Genomic DNA, 19,226 nt, shown 5'->3' with positions numbered 1-19,226 from the left:
TGTCACCGTCCCTGGGGGTGTTTAAGGAAGGGTTGGACGTGGTGCTTAGGGACATGGTTTAGTGGGTGACATTGGTAGTAGGGGGACGGTTGGACCGGATGGTGTTGGAAGTGTTGTCCAACCCTAATGGTTCTATGATTCTAAGCCACTCCATAATGCTTCTGTGGGGCTTTATTCCTAGCTAACCGATTATCATCGGGATACTGCTGGGATACTTTTTATTTTTTGACGCTTTTTCAAACCCCAGGTTCCTACTGGATAGCGAAAGCCCACGCTGACGAGCCTTCCCCGGGCCGTTACCCGCCGGCCCTCACCGCCCCCCCGCCCCGCCTCCTCCAGCAGCGTTTGAACGCTCCCGAAGCGACCAACCCGGAGCGCCGGCGGCCGGGGCGCTGCTCTCCCATTGCCGGGGAGGCGGGGATAGAGCGGGGGGTAGCGGGGAATCACAAACGGGCGCCGGGGCGGCGGCAGGTTCGAAGGGCGGCTGGGTGGTGGCGGCGGGACGACAGGGGACGGGGGGCTCTGTCACGGAGCGGGCGGGGGGCGGCTGCTGCCGCCGGCCGGTGCTGCCCCGAGCCGTGAGGTGGGGCTGGGGGGCCAAGGGGGAGGCAGGGGATTTGCTCGGGTCGAGCCCCGGGAGGTGCGTGGCTGTCAGGAGCCTGGGACGGGCTGCGGCTGTCGGTGGTCCCTGCGTGAGGGGGGGGCTGAGGTAACCGCCGCCAGGTGGGTGCTGTGTAAGCGCCGGGATAAGGTGCTAATAAACGGCTTCTGAAGGGTGTCAGTCACATGCATCTGTGAGAACAGAAACCCTGTTCTTGTCAAGGGGATTGATTAAGGTGGATTTCCTAAATCTCATCTTATTTCGACATTTCTGTCTCATTAGGACCTAATATTAAAAGTCGCTGCTTGGTGGCCTACAATTCAAGGTTGTACAGTACTTCATTCTAACTACTGCTAATCTTAAAAAGGCAATTTATTTAAATGAGAGGCATATTTGACATCTGTTAAGGTCTAATTGTGCTTTTTTTTTGTTCCAGGTGTAGCAACCACCCATTTGTGTAAAAGAAAAGCCCAGTCAGTATGAGTTGGGTTGCGGAGGAGTGGAAAGAAGGCCTGTCCCCTCGAGTTCTTCAGAAGATTCATGAGCTGGAAAGTCAAGTAGACAGGCTTAAAAAGGAGCGTCAGCAAAGACAGTTCCAGTTAGAGTCTCTGGAGGTAGCTTTGGAAAAACAGAAACAGAAGGTAATGGAGGTACTATGGTCACTTCCCTACAATGCCATTCTGCAAGCCAAACATGATTATAAAGCTTTGTAATCTCTGTTGTAAGAGAGTGATCTTGGTTTGTTTCTTTCCACTGACTGAAAAGGTACTGTAGAAATACAAACTGCTTATCTTCATCATTCTTTTGTAGCTGTTCATCATATTTGTTAAGTTCTCATTGACTCTTATGGTCATTGCTGCCTTTTATCAGTGTTTGGCATGGCTGTTGATGTCCAGGTGTTTGTTTACTTAGAGGCCTTCTTCCAGGCTTTGCTTTGTGACTAAGAAAACCATTTCTTTATTGTTATGTTTGTTAAAAACCTTGACCATAACTAGGCCTCTCCTCTATCACAGAGCTGCACAATTGATGGCCTCTTACTGTTTCTCCTTGCCTGTGTGCACCTATTTGTCTTATCTGTTACTTTAGATTGTGTGCATCTCATTTCTGTTTTTAGAGACTATTTTAGGATTTTTTTTGACAAATTTTGGCTCACCTGGCTCTACACTGTCAACTCTCTTGCCCTCCTTGTCAGTGTCCTTTTGTGTCTCAGTCAGGAGTAATCCATTTGACTGAATTCTGCTTTGTAATGTTTGAATAGGGTTTAGAGACAATTGACGGAGGTTGCCTTTTACTCCTGTTAGCTGTTGCAGTTTTCTAGCAAAACTCAAGCCTAGTAGTTTACCTTGACTTTTTTCCTGTGACTTTTCCAGGTTCTTGTCTCAACTGCTGTGCTCCCCAAACAAGAAGAAAGGTTGTATTCAAATAGGTGTGTTTTAAAACTCTTAGAATCAGCAGCTAGTACTGGCTAATACTTAATTCTTATCAGCTGAAAGCAAAGCTGAATGGAATTCTGGAGTTCTTAATTCCCAGTGGCTACTGCTGAGCAGCAGGTGGCTGTAGTTTGCCTCAGAAGCTGGAGAGGAGGCAGAGCAAGTCTCTGCTGTCTGTCTCTACAATTTAAAAGCTATGACCCTTGATAATTGTTGTGCATCTTCTGTTTAGTGAATCAAAGTATTTTGATTGCTAAAGCTGATAGATGTGAAGGAGCAGTGAGACAATCACTGAGGAGTGATTCAGCATAGACTAGTATTTAAGGTCTAATGAATTCTTGATGAGACTGTGTCTAGTCAGTAAATAGAAGTTGTTTGGGTGTTACTGTGATGGAGTCGAATTCTAAGAAATGTTTTTTGTTTATACCTAAGAATATTTGAACAGTGTATATCTAAGGCTTTCAGTGCTGTCAGGGTTTTTGAAAGATTATGAAGAAAATAACAGCATATAACCTGTAACTGTTACTTTAAATTGGGCGAAGACTTGAGACAATTTTGAAATGGTCCATATTCCTAATAGGTTGAAAATGAAAAAAATGAAGCTGCAACTCAGAAGAGAGAGAACCAGAGCTTGATGGAATTGTGCGATAGTCTCGACAAGGCAAAGCAGAAAATTTCACATGATCTTAAAGTAAAAGAATCTCAAATCAACATTCAATCAGGGCAGCTGAATGACAGCAAGAAAGAAATTGAAAGACTAGAACAGGAACTGAAAAGGTGAGGCCTTGCTTTGTCTCTAATATAAAAACTGTTTTCTCATGTTTTGCTGATTTCTCATTTGTGTGTTTTCACACATGCATGCATGGGCATCTACATAAGTCTCTGTGCCACTTGAAGCAGTAAGCACCTATGGTTCCTGTTAAATTTGGGGGGTTCTGTAATACCATGTGAAAAGAATCCACTCGTTCTGGGATAACAACAACAAAAGTTGTTAGCATAAATAAGAATCAAACACCTCAAGTCCCCTGGAACAGAAATACCTTTGGTTAGATAGGAAACACCACCTTTGTGTTAATATGTGTCCTGTGCAACTGTACTGTTGTGTAGCTGTGATTCCAGACAGTTGTTTGCATTATTTCTTGATCTATTGTGTATTACATTGAAGTTGATGAATGACGCCTCACCTTATAAGCATGACCAGTTACATGGCACTGTGACAAGAGGTGTGTGCTGGGTATAGAGAATCATACAGTATTCTCAGTTGGAATGGAGCCACAAGCATCATCAAGTCCAACTCCTGGCCCCATACAGGACTGCCCAAAAAACAGGCCCTATGTCTGAGAGCCTTGTCCAAATGCTTCCTGAACTCCCAACAGGCTTGGGGCCATGACCACTGCCCTGGGGAGCCTGTCCCAGTGCCCAAGCACCCTCTGGGTGCAGAATCTTTCCCTAACACCCAGCCTGACCCTCCCCTGTCCCAGCTCCATGCCGTTCCCTCAGGTCCTGTCGCTGTCCCCAGAGAGCAGAGCTCAGTGCCTGCCCCTCTGATCCCCTCATGAGGGAGCTGCAGGCCGCCATGAGGCTCCCCTCAGCCTCCTCTGCTCTGGGCTGAACAAATCAAGGGGCCTCAGCCGCTCCTCATACGTCTTCCCCTCTAGGCCCTTAACCAGCTTTGTAGCCTTTGGACACCCTCTAATACTTCTATGTACTTACGCACCACTGCTGTGCTGCCCAAAACTGCACGCAGTACTCAAGGTGAGGCTGCACCAGAGCAGAGCAGGACAATCCCTTCCCTCGACCAGCTGGCAGTGCTGTGCTTGGTGCGCCCCAGGACATGGTTGGCCTTGGCTGCGAGGGCATGCTACTGGCTCATTCAACTTGCTGTTGACCAGAACCCCCAGTTCCATTTCTGTGGGGCTGCTCTCCAGCCTCTCGGTTCTCCTGTATCTCTCTGTAAGGTCTCTCTAGCCTCAAGGGAGTCAACAACTCCTCCTGATACAGTATCATCAGTAAGCGTAGTATGCATTTGAGTCCTGCATCTCGATAATTTATAGAAACGTTAAAGAGAACTGGCCCTGAAGTGGAGCTCTGGGGAACACGACTAGTTTTATCACATTTAGTATAACCCAGTTTACTCTAACCCTTCGAGCTGCACCTGTCAGAGGTGGAATGTAATTCATGCAGTAAAAGAATCTTCTATAATGCAGACATCTAGAATTTATCATCTGAGGATGCTTACACAAATGGAACAGTTGTCAGTAATGAAGTGAACATCATCATCTGTTAAACATTTTCCTATACTAGAGCTACACTGTTCTTGAATAAAAGAATTTCTGAAACTGTGTGTGTCAGTAGGGCTGAGTGTCCTGCCCCCACAATAAACTGTTGTGCTGATAATAGTAAAGCAGAGTTACTGCCTCAGAGAGCGATAAGTCTGTGACACAAGACTTCTTAACGTTTATTTTCTTCATGGTCTGAAATGTGTTTACTTCCTTTAATTGTTGGAAGGTACACCTCTTACTGTCCCAAGAAAGTAAATAAAGAGGGAGCTGCATTGCACTTCCTGTTTTTTCCCTTTGCACTTTTTTGTCATTTTTTCACAGTTAGGGAAAACTAAGGAAACTTGAGATATTTGACTGTTGTGAGAAGATTCTAAATTTTAACAACAATTTATGACATGCAGAAACAACGACTTTGTGCAAGGAATTGCCGAGATCCATTGAGGAAGAATCCAGTGTCATTCAGCAGGGTTGTTAGAACCACGCTTATGAAATATAGAGCAAACCTGCTGTAAAAGGCTGGCCCTGAGAGGTTACAGGCCAAGGATGTCACATTTTTGCATTTCCAAAACCATGCAGAAAGCTTAGTTTACTGAATTCTCTGCTTTCCTTTATAGTTCTTTGCACAGCTGTCCACTACAATAGATTACGTGTAGCTTGACCCCGGCTATCAGTTTTGACCTTGTATTTGGTTCTGGTTTATCCTAAGTGATCACTTACCACTTCGTAGCACCTGACAACCCCCTGGGAGAAGAATCTTTGGTGTTGTGCTATAAAATAGAGGGGAGAATGGAGTAGGAAGCTGTGGAGCCAGTAATGTGATGGGCTGCAGCCTTGAACCATTGCCTGATCCACCTGGGCTTGCTGGGCAGGACCAAAGTTGCTGTTCCTTTGGCTGCAGTTCCTGTGTGTAACTTCCCAACTAGTGATGTGGTTTTCGTGGATGAGCTTGTAATCCTTCATGCTCACAAAAATCAGTTGGAAATCGATTCTAATGCCAAATTGATTTTCAAACTAAGCACTTGAAATCATATTTATTTGTGTATTTCGGGCTCTTAAAAATAGATAATTGACTTTCTAGTTTCCATTAGTAATTTCTCCTTCTGCTTCTTTCCTAAACAGATACAAATGTGAGCTTGAGAGAAGTCAGCAAGCGTTGATTGCAGGAGACTCGTCATTCAGTGGTACTCCACAGAAAAATTTAACTACTCCTTTAACACCAGTTCAAAGTCATAATGGTAAATGAATTTTTCTACATCTAGCACAGATAGCCAATTGTCAGTTCCCTTGGAAGGTGGGAGAGGTGTTTTGAATATTACATTTAGGTACTGAGTTGCCTAATCCATACTGCGTAGCTTATTATGAGAGTGCCCAGTTTGTAACACTGTAACCTCCAAGTTTAAAAAATATTAGTGCAGATTGAACTGTTACTGCAAATATTACATCTTTTCAGCACTACATTGATGGGCATGGAATAACAATAGGAATATTTATCAACAGACCGCAGCGATTTTTTGAATGCTTGTTCCTAGCGTTAGTTCCCTTCATGTAGCGAAGAGCAAATTTCTTCTCTTTCATGCACTGCAGGTGCTTTAACTAAAGTTCAATCAACAGTCATTTGTTTTCTTTAGGAGATTATTTTTGGCTTAGAATATTATTGTGCATAATAATCTGCACAATTAAAACAAAACCTCTGTATCCACTTCAAAGCATCACTTCTATCTTCAAATTAGTGACATCAAATAGATTTAAAATATTTGAATGAACTGGAAAAACGAGAGGAAGATTCCGTAACAGGAGAACTGTTATGTCGCCAGACACCTCAGTGCTGTATACACTGAAGAACTGCGATGGGTTCAACATTGTTCACAGCAAAGAAAGCATTCTCAAATGTTCTGTGTGTTTGGCATCTCAGTCTTACTCCAGTTGCAAATCCGAGATATTTTCGTGTATTCTTGTTTCTTTTAATTCCCTTATACATATCCAAAAAGGGGTGCAGGACTGGTGATGTCAGGTATTCCGGATTCCACACAGAAGTGTGGCCTTCCTGAAGTAAGGATTAGGTTAAAGTAACTATTTAAAGTGGTGTTGTTGCAAGAGTTTGTTTTCATTGAAAGCTGGTGTGTTAAATTATTTCAGATGTTACAAAGTATTCTAGTTCTAGATTTTTTTTGGAAAATGTAGAATTATTTACAAATTCAAGAAAAGGGAAGCAAGACTTGTTTTAGACTAATATAGTCTCTTTAAAATTTCAACAAAAGAATCCTGTCCAATACCTATTGCATTTGAAAGTTGCTCAAGGAAAAGATCCAGCCTTATTTTCTGTTTGTTTCTTAATAATGTTAATGCTACTGGGCTAGTAGTGTAAAATTATATATACATATGTATATACACACACACAATATCTGTGTGTATGTGCATGTATCATTAAATATATACACGTTTTTGAAAGTGAAAAAATACAGATACATGTTCATTATTATATGCATTATATACATTTTTCTATATATATTACATATTGTCAAAAAAGCACGGAAATAAACTCTGGCATTGGATGCTTAATTTTAACAGTTGTGTTCTCATTCTAATGTCAAGTTCCACGTATGCCACAGGTGTACTTTTGAGGACCTAAATTACTAAAAATATTTTTAGATATAATTCTTTCTTCCTCATGATCTGATGCTTCTGACAGCTGTTCATTTTCATCACTCCTGTGATAGGAGGAGGCTAGAAAAGATTACCTATATACTAAGTTGTATTATGAAAAAGTATTCATCGTGTCTTTGTAGATGCTAAGTTTGAAGAATTAGAAGAAAAATACAGGAAAGAAGTAGAAGAAAGAAAAAAGCTAGAATTAGAACTGAGAACCATCCAGAATAACGTAAGTATCTTTTGAAAATAATGTGTTAGGTCTAAGAAAGTTACTACTGCTTAAACTTGGAAAATGGAGTGGAAATTAAGTGAAATATATTCTGCATCACTTCAAGTACAATTAATATATATGTATTAAAAAGATTAACGAGTGTGTCCTGCCATTCAAAAGTAATCTATAGCCAGCATAATTGAATAGCAAAGGAAAGGATATTAAAAATGAGAACACATCTTTCAAAACTTAGAAGTCTTAGGCAGTTAAGGACAAGTGAAAACAGTGCCAATTTTGACAATTTAAATATGATAAAATAGTAAAATAGCTTTGAAAAGATTACAAGAAATAATTTACTCAGCAAGCAAAAAATAGTAAATTTTTTAAATGTGTAAGTAGTAGCAAGTGTCTTAGAGGATCTCAGAGGCCAATAGATGATGAAGATGTAAAGGCTCTCATTGAGAACAAGAAGCTGAAATCTTTTTGGCTTGGTATTTACTCTTTAAAGGCTAAGATATATATATATATATATATATATATACACACACACGTATATATATATATATATCTCAAAGCCTTTGTTTATGTTGGTTGAATATGTGGCATAGACTCAAATTGAAAAGCCAGAAAAAGTCTTAAAAGAAATTGATAAAATGAATGGTACTAAAAAAAACCCACCAGATACAGACAATATTTACCAATGAATTGATACAGCACTCTGAAGTGGGACTGCTGAATCACTGTGATGTGCAATTGATTTCATTCTCCTCTTGGCACTAGCAGGTGGCAAGGGTGATACCAGTTTTTAGGAAGGCTTGCAGTACCCGTTCCTGGGAATGTAGTTTACGATGGCCAACTTTTTGTCCTGGACAAATTGTTAGAAACTTAAACAAAACAAAATAAATGTATTGATGCATGTGTATATATAATATATGGAGAAAAGATCAACTGTTTGTTATTTGTGAAGGTAAATAATGCCTCATATTTTCAGAGGTGTATAGTTCTGGTCTTTGTTTTTCTTAGAGTAAATCAGAGAACAAGTGTGATTAATTCAATGTAATGTTACTGGATATCCAAAATGCTCTGAAAAAAAACTAAACTGCTTTCATAAGGCAGAGTTCCTCTTGTGAATTCCGGTAAAGATTGAGGGCTAGGAATAAACGGTCCGTTTCTGCAGCTGGGGAGTGATCAACAGCGGAGCCTGAAAAGGATGAGTGCAGAGAACAGTGCTATTCAGCATATTTGGTAACTATCTGAAAAAGTGTTGAACAAGATGAACAAGTCCACACGATTTTATTATAGTACATTGCAATAGCTAAGATATCGAGTTAAATTCAGCATCAGAAATGTGAAGTAACGCACCTGGAAAACATAATCTGAACACTGCATACCTGATACACTCCGGCTCCAAATTTGGTGAAAATATTCTAGGAAGTAATTCTGTAATTATTGTGGCTAGATCTCTGGAAACTTCAATATTGCATTCAACAATGGTGAAAAAGAATTATTTTATTTGAAAAAACTAATGGGGAAATACGTTTTGCCCGTGTTCCCTGCATGTTCCACAATTCTGGTCATCTCATCTGAAAACAGGTATAGTAGAACGGGATGGTTCAAAGATGAGTGAGGGTCAAGAGAGGAAACAGAAAATGGTCATTTTTCTATTTTCGTAAGGCACAATAACAGTACCAGCTTTGCAGAATTCGAACAAAAACTATTTAATGTTATACAGTGTTAAATGACAGAACTCTTTGTCACAGAGTACTGTAAAAAAAAAAAAAAACAAAATACAGACAGATCCAAAAGGGAAAATACAGGTGAAGCATTTCAGTAAAAATTAATTCCTTTAATTTCCAGGTTTCAAACATTTGTCTCAGGAACTCAGGAAATTTAAATGGCACATCAGGGGAATGATTACCTTGTTTATTGTTAGGTTTTTATGTTCCCTGTCCATAAAAAATGTATTTTATAATATTGGAGACAGTATCCTGGGCTATAATAAGTTTCTGGTCCTAGCACAGCTGTTCCTACATGACAGCATATTCTCTGGTTGGACTGAGAAGTCAGACTGGGCATTACCTGGTTTAGGGCATTACTTTAAAAAATAGTAAATAGGAGGCATTTGAAAATCCATTTTAAAAATACAGTTAGGGGCATTATTGTCCGAGTTTTTTTCATTTAAAACATTTATAGGAGGGAAAAAAATTAGATTTGGACTGTCACTAATTTTTCTTTGCAAAGAGGTTATAAGCTGGTACCTAGCATTTTCTGTTACTGTGATTTTGGCTATTCTGTGCATAAAGGTTTAAATAACTGAGTATGTTCTGAATTTGCCTGTGTTTGTTCGGAATAAATATGGGGCAGATATCAGATGTGTTAGTCTAGACTTCTATATTTCTTGCAGCTTACTTGTGTCAGAAATTGCCTGTTAGAATGTAGGCATTGATTTTGAAAAATGTAGGAGGTAAATGATGTTATTCTCTTGAAAAACACAAAAATCTGGATATGTTAAATATAGACAGATCAAACTCAGTTTTTTAGGGATCCTGGTCTGTGCTGATAAGTACCTGCTATGCTTTTATACTTGAATTAATTTTATTTTATTTATGTAGTATAAAAAGCAGTGATATCAATCAGTAATTTGCACCAGTGTATGATGTATGTTATCATAACAATTTGAATTGACCACGACCTATTATCTACTTATTAATAAATGAATTTTGTTATATGTCAGCTGTGGAACTGTGTAAGAATAGATCCTTTTTTTTTTTTTTTTGGTCACAGAAAATAAATCGGCCTTGTCCTCAGCAAAGCTCTTTGAGTCACAGGGAGATTGCTTGGCATCAGGCTTCCTCATCTGTGTTTTCATGGCAACCAGAAAAGACACCATCTAAAAATCAAGAAACCCCTGCAAAGAGAAGTTCTACATCATCCTATTTTCCATGGGAAAAGGAAACAAATTCTAGTATAATAGCAGAGAAGAAGGAGTTTGACAACAGCTTTGCTGAGAATTGTAACTCTTCACTCATCACCCCGCTCAGAGCACAGAACCAAGGTATCTGGTATATTTCTTTAAAAGCCAGAGGCAGCCTCCTGTATGGCTTCATGAAAGCTGCTGTGCGGATAGAAGAGAGGCACTGGAATTAATGCTTTAGTGAGGAAAAGAGGAAGATACCTGTTGTTGCCTTTGGCAGCTAGCTCGGCTGGCTACTGGTGTGTGTATTCACAATGACCGGCCAGTACGTGGCAATTACCCACAAGCTGCGGTAGCTGTTACATAACGGGTGTGGGATTTAGGAGGGGAGTTTGTATTTATGGTGTGGGCAGGGGATATCACACCAAAATTGAAGGAGAACAGCCTTTTCTAATAATTCCATTGCTTATGGAACAATTCGCTTAAAACAAAGTTGAAACTTTTCAGGATTTCGTTCTGTGTTAAATTCAAATTCAATTATATTTTTCCTTAATTTTGTATGACTATTGAGATTTATGGCTGAGCAATACCTGTTTAAAAATTCATTGATTGAATGTGCTTAATGCATAACTGAGTTCATCCATAAAGGATGTTACAGGAAGCCTGGGATAGAATAAGATACTAAAAATACAATGAAAAAGCAAAATACGATATTATTTTCTGCATGTTGGCAGAAATACATTTTCTCTGATATCTGATAATTGGAAGAGAACAAGGATTTGTTTGGTTATGGATTTGGTGGCCGTTTACTTAAACCTGCTATTTGGACCAGGTTTTCCACTAACTGCTTTTTACAGGATTTTTTTTATTGGTTTCTGTATTTTCCAGATGTTTATTCAAATCTCTACATGTAAAACTTTAGTCCGGGCAGTGTTTTTCAGTTTGGAAGCCATATGAATTCAGCATCAGGAGAACAGGTTTTTGTATATTAATAAATAAATAAATTTTAGCAATTAATATTAATTCTCGATAACAGTCCTGTAGCTGGCCAATGCTTTTTACCATAAAATTGCATTGTGATTTTTGGAAGGCAGGCTCCTGCTGATGTATATTCTGACAAGATCACTTGGTTTTTACTTTTTATATATGTAGCTTTAGGGGCAAGAAAAACATTAAAATGTGAAATACTGTATTTGCAGATGTGAAATAGCTCAGCAGTCTCTTTTGAAGCAGAGGCTCACAGTTGCCCCGTATAAATGTTTGCAGTGGATATCTATCCTTTAAAAATAAATAAAACGGAGATAAAAATATGTGTTGGGTACATTTTTCTGTATTTTTAAAAACAACAAAGAAAAAAAAAGAAAAACAAAAATAACAGCAGAGTAACAATTTGTCTGTGCTTTTGCAACATTTGTGCCTGACTTTGCATTTTGCCGTGCTCTTATACGTTACAAAATGGAATTGGTTGATTTAGTCAACTATTTTTTAGTCTTGATAGTTATAGTCATTAAGATTATAGTAGTAGAAGAGAGTTGAAATTTTTGTGTTCAGCTTGCTGAACATTTTGCAGTGTTTCTGCTTCTGTCAGGGACTTCGGTTGTTATCAAACATACTCAATATTTTAAAATTCATAGACTCTTGGAAATCTGAGTTCCTGGAAGACATACCTTTCAGCAGAAAGTATCTTTAATCTTAACTGTTTTTAAAATTCAGAGCTAAATCCCAAGGTTAAAGACCTAGAAAAACAACTGCAAGCTCTAGAAAAAGAGAAGAAATCCCATATGAATAAACATCAAGAGGCTGAACTCAAGCTGGACAGAATGAAGTTGGAATTAACAACGAAGGATAAAGTCATAAATAAAACCAGAGATAAAATAACTCAAATGACGATGGAACTCAATCAAGCAACGACACAGGTGAGGTGTTGCATTCCATCTTCTGAACGTCCTTACAATTTATTCCCAGTATTAATGTGTGTCAGTTTTCAGCCATTTTAGTAAGAACCAAGATACTCTGCTAAGTTTCTTGGACATTTGCTAAGATTCCAGTTTTGAGAAGAATATGTTAGTTTGTGTATTACCTGTAAAAATGTAAGTATTCATAAGGAGTTGCCATTTTCTGGAAGGTTCTTACTCCACCTGAAGAAATATTTTTCATCCATTAGGTATAGCCCTCAGGCAAGATTGACTGGATTTCTGAAAAACATTTTCAGATCAAGTTGTGTAGAGCAACAATGACATCTGGTGGCAAAATGTGGCACTAAACAGACTGTCATGTAACTGAAAACTGAAATCAGTATTTGAAAAATACTGAAAAATGGAAACTGAAAAATCAGTATTTGTTGCCTAAACTACAGTATGTTGTGGTGAGATAGTCTTTGGATTTGAAATGACTTGTATAAACTAAAATCTGGGTTAAAGTGCCATGCAAGATGATGTTGAGAATGTATGTAGTTTTAAAATAAGATTTCATGACCTAATCCTAAGCAGTTTGCATACGTAGGCATACTAGGTAAAGAAAAAGATAGTACAATTTGTTCAGTTTGTTCAGTTGAGAATTTAGAGTATTTAAATATATAATACATAAAAATGAATCCACTTGATTTTTGCTGTTGGTCTTGCAAAGAGAACACCACTGTTTAAAATCATTAAATTCAAACTGCAGATAACCAGTTAGAAGTTTCCTTTTACTGGTCAGTTGAGTTACAGCATCTTCCTCAACTCCTCTTTCACAGCATTTGACAGATATGAAAATAGTACCCAGAAGTAATAAGTGACTAGTGACATGATTATTTGAATCTTCATATTTCCATCTAGCTTTTTCTTTTCCTATTGCTTTGACTCGCCTACAGGATAGGAGAAAAATACTTCTGTGTGTGTCTTCTCCAGATATAATGATTGTTATCCATTTTTCTCAGCAAGTTTCTACATGCTACCTCAGTATATTGGAAAGCCGTGCTGTTTCCCACAACTCCTGTATTGGTCCTTAAAAATAAACCTTTGCGTGTTGAGGGTTAACCAGTATGTGTTTTGAGAGAGAGAGAGCAACGTTTGGCTGTAGGAGTAGGACTGGCTGGCCCCGCTTGAATTGAGGCACAGCCTGTCCTTAAGGTACCGTGCAGCATCTCCTTGGCTCAGAGGGTTCCTTTGGTTCTGACAGCTGAAAGTTGTTCCTTTCTGTTACATTTTCTTTCCTGCACTGAAACTGGATCTGTGCCCAGCCCTCGTGCTTTGTACGAACTGCACTGAGGTTCTGGATTTTAGTTTCCTGCCTCATATCCCAAATTTAATTTCCGGCATGTCTCTTGCACGGTTGTCACTAGCACCATTCCCTGACTGCAGCATTTCCTCTGTGTTATCAGATACTCTCACATATTATGTGGTAGGCAGGGTTCTGACTGGCAGGCGAGTTTTCATGGGATCTTACAGGGGCTCACGGTCCCTGCGGTCTGCTTAATAACCCAGCATCCCTGTACTACTACCTGCATCTTGTTTTCTTATGGCATAAAGGCACTGTTGTTTCAGTAAGTCATTCACCAGCTTTTGTTGCTGGGGAATAAAACCAGTCCTGTTCACCCTTTGCCATTATTTCTCACTCTCGGGATGGGGGGTGGGGGGGTGGGGGGGGAGGTGTTTGGCCTTAACAGGTTGTTTTTGGAATAAAAACACATTTTACTTTTCAGGGAGTTGGGTGACATTGCATCACTCTCTTAGTTAACATAATATTAACATAGTAAGCTAAATCAGGCAGCAAGCTGACACATTCTTCATGTGGAGGTTAAACCAGAAAATACCCTGCTGATTTTTTCGTAGTTAAAGTCTGAATTGTGGAAAAGACCCTCTTGTTGTTCGGGTAGACTAAGATAATTGCTTTTTTTTTTTTCTTCTGTCCAAATCAACTTACGAACTTAAAACACCTTTTGCATTTTTAATGTTTGGGATTGATAACTAATTCTTGTAGGTCCAAATGATGGAGCAAAAGATGAAAAGATTGTCTGAAGAACTGAACTGTCAAAGACAAAATGCTGAGAGTACTCGTCAGTCTTTAGAACAGAAAATAAAGGCTAAGGAGAAGGAATACCAAGAGGTAAGGTGGAACTTTTTATTAATTTTGACTTGCTGAGGAGGTGAAATCACATGGCCTGTTTTGTGTACCTGCTTTTCAGTTCATTGCAATCACACCTGATAGATAAAAGTCGCAAAGGTAGTTGGAAAAACTGAAAACACATCACAGTAGAGGGGAGGGGCTGCCAGAGAGATGCAGACTTAGGTTAGGATTCATCAGGTATTAGAGAATCTGTGCAAGAGGCCTGAGTGAGATATGAATCCATGAGAAACCAAGTTGCGTTGGCTCACGGAATTATGTACATGTGGGCTCAAACTCAGTTAGTTGTTGATGTGCAATCTGAGTTAATTTTTCCTGCATGTCACACATGAGAAACAAATTTCTTTAGGATTATGTCTTTCTTCTAATCTTGGTTCGTGCTCAGAAGATGGTAAAATATGGGATTAGCATTAGTGTCCTTAGTTTCCTTTTTGTGCCAGCTATTGCAGAGAGAACAAGTGTAGCAATATCCCAGAAAATTTTTGGAGTGAAGTTAGGTTTAGTATTAACTTTCAGATTCAGATTATGTCTAAACTCCTTGTATAATATAATCAGTACTAGGAAATCCAAAAGATTACTCGGGTTTGGAAGTGATGACGACATTTCAGATAGGCATTTTAAATTTGCTTTAGGGGTTGGATAGAGGGTTGCCCTGAAGACGACTGCTGTTGTGTCAGATCTTTAACCTAAAACGTCCTCTGAGGTATCCCTAGAAAGATAAAATCACTGGTAGAGGACTTCTGCTGGAGTGACTGATGAACAATATTGATACGTGAGTGAAAAAGTGGTTTCATAAAATCTGTCAGTAGATGCTAACACAGGATCTCAGAGAGATACAGGACCTGGTCTAGAAGTGATAAATAAGAGTTGATCTTTGAATAATTGTTGCATGAAAAAGAGTGTCAAAAGATTCAAATAGAGCAGTAATTGTATTCATCAAAAGATGGGTTTGAAGAAGCATTATGTCGTTGATTCTCCTTACAAACCTAATCTGTGTTGGCTGGTGCATGCACCGACCGGAATCCTTCGTGGAGACGGCGGTGCTGAGAGCAGAGAAGCAGCACAGCACCCTGCACACGGGTGGTTTGTTGTTACAGCCTGCTTCAGCAGCTGCTCGCTTGGATGCCAGGCAGTTTAGGTGCCATGCACAGGAACTGCTCCTGTGAAGTAGACTCTATTTTTGTTAAAAAGGCCTTCATAAGGCTAATATGTAAATCCACACACTCTCATTCTAGGTTGTTCAACAAGGCCAGCTGGTGTGAGGAACACTTTCTCTGTAATGTTTGTCATCTGTAAGCTGTTATAAACTATTATGAAGTTTGTTTAATGTTCATTCATTTGTATGAACTGGATGCCATGCATGGCAGCCAAATCCCATGTAAAGGTTTTGTTTTATGCATTCGGGCATCCAAATATGTGTACTATCTTGGGAACTCTCATCTGTGCATTTTCCTCGGGGGGGATTTTTCCACTCTGAAACCTAAGTCCTGTCCTGGTCCTACCGAATTCTGCCCCGTGAAGCCTTGCTTATGTGTTCCTTATCCCATTTCTGTTTCTAGAAGGCAGGTGAGATTCAGGTGTGCATTCAGTTAACTTCCATAAAGGCAAAGGCCTGGGGCGTCTCAGGCTTTATTCAGAGTTGGTAACACAGACTGGTTTCAGAGTCTAAACAATTTCCAGTGTTCTCTCTCAAATTTTGCTTGAATGTTTTCATCTGAGCTTCAAACTTCCATAATTATTGGATTGCTGTGGAACATAAAGGCATTGACTTCCTCTTTTCACTAATAAGGAGCTCACTAGGGTCCAAAAGACCTCCTCGCATGTGCTCAGGAAATGTTCCTGACCAAAGGTTTGCAAAAGAGCCCTTAGATCTTGTACGTACTTTCCTCAACATTAGTTACTCGTGTCAGCTAACGTGACACCCAGGTGGTGTCACATCTTTCCTTTCAGAATTTGCATACCGCTTCTGCCACCTTCTTGTGTGGGAATGCAATTGCAGAGTTATCAATACTGGGTTCTATGTAGAAAGATGCTAAAAATATATGCGTGTATGCGTATCAACATATTAGCAATTGATTAGGCACTGAAATTTCTACAGAACCGCAACTGTAGGAACCAGAGGCACAGGAACAGCCCCAATAAGGACTTGCAAGCCCAACTGTTTTCTTAATTGATGCCTACTTGGCACGTTGGAGGATCCACACAAGCTAGATTGTCCTACAGATTTCAGGAAGTCTGTTCTGTGCCATTTTCATGACTGCCTTTGTAAGAGTCTCTTGTTGCTTAGTCCCATGCTAGGTATTATTTTAAGAATAATTTTAGATTTTCTTAGGAAAAAAAAAAGAACCCTACAGTATGGTATGCACATAATAGCAAAGAAGAGATGAATTTGTCCACTTGTTGTACTTTAATGTAATTCTTATTTGAAACATCCTGAAAATAACAAATTTTAGTACTGATACTTCTTCTAGTTTTCGATTTTTTTTCCCTTTTCATGATATGGATGTTGCTGTAATGGAGTTTTTAAGCAGATGACACAAATGGTGTTACAACCATTCTTGCCCACAACAAATTTACAGCGTGCATCAAAGTTGTTTTCAAGTTTTTGTTTATTGTGTTAGATGGGTGTCTCAGAGCAGGCAGTATCTGCTAATGAAAATCATTCTGTTGTTGCTTCAGTAACCGAAATAGAAACTTGTTTTAATTTGTGTATTTATTTCTTTGATATTGTACCACTGTTTTCTAGGAACTAGCCTGTCAGCAACGTTCCTTACAAAAGCTGGATCAGCAGAGCAACCATGTAAGAAACAAATTGAACCAGGAGCTACAGCAAGCCAAAAATGACTTCAACTCCCTGCAGGCAGAATTTGACAAAGTAAGCTTTTAATACTAGTATCTTCTACTGAAGCTAGGATTTACTGATCTCGACAGCACTGCCTTAAATTAATTCTACTTAAAGCAAATAATAATAATTAATGTGGAAGCTTATATTGTTATTTTGTGCAGTTTGTATTAGCTGTTTTGTATTCACCATTTCTCACTGAAGTGCGATGTATTTAAATGTGAATTGCAGAGTTTAGAAGGTTTGGGGCTAGTCCACTTTCCACGGGGAAGGAGACGTGAGTGCAGAACAGCACAACTAAAATAAAGCTGCTGTGTGAGAGGGGAATAGTTGGGGCTGATCACAAGAGACACCTTGTACGAAAAACCTGCAGAGGTGCAGTCTGATGATAGAGTTAAGCTGATCAACAAGTAGTTGCCTTTTGGAACCACAGCCCCACTTCATGCTCCCTGCTCGTGCATTCCTGTTACTTCATTTGTAGCAGCACCCCCACTCATCTGAACATGCAGAGGGCTGAAACAAGGGCTAAAAGAACAAAGAAAAATTATGTATAAATAATTTATAATAAGAATTTCCCATTAGTTTAACTCCCTGGACTTCCTCTCCACAAAATCCAGATGAATCGGGGTTTGTATGAAGAGGAACCTGAGTACAGGGGAGGTCTCTCCCACTTCCATTAGAAGGTCTCTTGCCACTAGCCATTAGATCCCACTAGTTGTGATGGGACCACAGTTTTAAGGAATTTAGAAAGCAGCAAAAGTCTAAAGAGAGGATGACTGAAAAAGATACATATGTATGGGTCAAAAAACTCTTGAGAGCAGCTATAAAGCAGCAGAGCTAACTGAATTATTTAAAAGGGCTATGAGTCTTTGAAAGCCATGCTGAGAAGGGCCATTAGCAGGGAGGCTGAACGAAAACAGTATTCCTGAAAGTGACAACAGCTTTCTTACAAGCTTGTTTTATTTTAGAAATTTAGTTCTGTGAAAACATTGTCAAGCGTTTTCAAGGGAGGTTTCTTTATACACATCTTACTTTGCATGTACTTACTGAATAAATAGATTTTGTATAGAAAAATAAGTGCTTTTAGTTCTTTCTCCAAGAAAGCTAATTTATTACCTAATGATCTAAGAGCAGATTTTATATTATTGTTTGTTTTCCTGTTTTGACTTGATAATGGCATTTCCTTCCTTTCAAATCTGGAGCATTACAGGACTGTTTCAAAGAGCTAAGACCTGTTCAGTTTCTTCAAAATACTGTGTCCATGAAGTGAGAAGCATGGTTATGATCCTTCCTTTCTGATACACATAGCTTAGCAACAAGGCTCTTATGCTGCCAATCTCATTTGAAGCCTGTAGCTGCAAGTTGGATGTATTAATCCACCTCAGACAGTCTATATGTATTTTAGAGACGTGTTATCTTTCTGGTCAGAGGTAAAGGAACTGAAAGGCAATAAGAAGCTGTTTTCTAAACCACACTAAACAACCTTAGGTTCGTGGTGGGGTAAGATAACGTAGTTTTATTTTGTAATAGAATGTTAGAGTTTAAGCATAGAAGGTTTAAAAAAGAGTTATAAATGTCTGTAAACACAATGTGAATTTTCAACGCTCGGTTTTGCAGATAATGGCAGTGAAGCAACGCTTGGAACGTGATACCAGTGATCTCACTCAGAAGCTGTGCAGAGCGGAGCAGGCTTTATTAGCAGCCCAGGATAAGGAAACTGACTTGACAAGAAGCTTTGAGGTAACTAATGCAGAGGGGTAACGGGTTCAGTTAATAATATAAATTAACAATCTGTAAACACTAGGACTGTCTAGTAGTTACCACATAGCGTATTTCCCCATGAGCTATCTTAAAATGCTTTTATGAACTATCTTACTAATATTTCAGTCGTGACACAAAAGAAGGTCTTCACTGACTTCACGTAGACTAATGGAATTTGCATATTTGGCTGAAGGATTGGGATTATAATGCTGTAGCATTACTGCTAATCTTCTGGTTCACTTTGGACTTCCATTACCAAACATAGCTTTTTGAGAGATTCTTGCTTTTAGTCCTGAAATAAAAATGCATAAATGTTTGTCTGATTTTAGAAGTAAATTCTAGAATCGTCGACGGTTTCTTTGGTGCGTGCTGCCAAACTCAAAGATTTTATGCTATATCCTCTTTTGAAAAAATTGCATTTTTCTAAGAAGA

The 19,226-nt window shown here is 39.1% G+C and overlaps 1 protein-coding gene across 1 annotated transcript in view; it reads left to right on the top strand.

Annotated features, from left to right (window-relative positions):
• Window positions 1-775: 775 nt before the first annotated feature.
• Window positions 776-19,226, top strand: part of CENPF (centromere protein F) — a 39,882-nt gene continuing 21,431 nt past the window's right edge. Inside the window, exons 1-10 of the mRNA XM_083831994.1 lie at window positions 776-926; window positions 1,038-1,242; window positions 2,612-2,808; window positions 5,433-5,548; window positions 7,100-7,191; window positions 9,958-10,228; window positions 11,801-12,003; window positions 14,048-14,173; window positions 16,938-17,066; window positions 18,651-18,773. Coding sequence (XP_083688120.1) covers window positions 1,081-1,242; window positions 2,612-2,808; window positions 5,433-5,548; window positions 7,100-7,191; window positions 9,958-10,228; window positions 11,801-12,003; window positions 14,048-14,173; window positions 16,938-17,066; window positions 18,651-18,773 — 1,419 coding nt within the window. The 5' untranslated portion in view covers window positions 776-926; window positions 1,038-1,080. The remainder of the gene's footprint in view (window positions 927-1,037; window positions 1,243-2,611; window positions 2,809-5,432; window positions 5,549-7,099; window positions 7,192-9,957; window positions 10,229-11,800; window positions 12,004-14,047; window positions 14,174-16,937; window positions 17,067-18,650; window positions 18,774-19,226) is intronic.

The sequence above is a fragment of the Anser anser genome (assembly GCF_964211835.1).
Source record: "Anser anser genome assembly, chromosome: 3".
NCBI classification, from domain to species: Eukaryota; Metazoa; Chordata; class Aves; order Anseriformes; family Anatidae; genus Anser; species Anser anser.
This window is presented reverse-complemented; position numbering and strand designations above follow the sequence as displayed.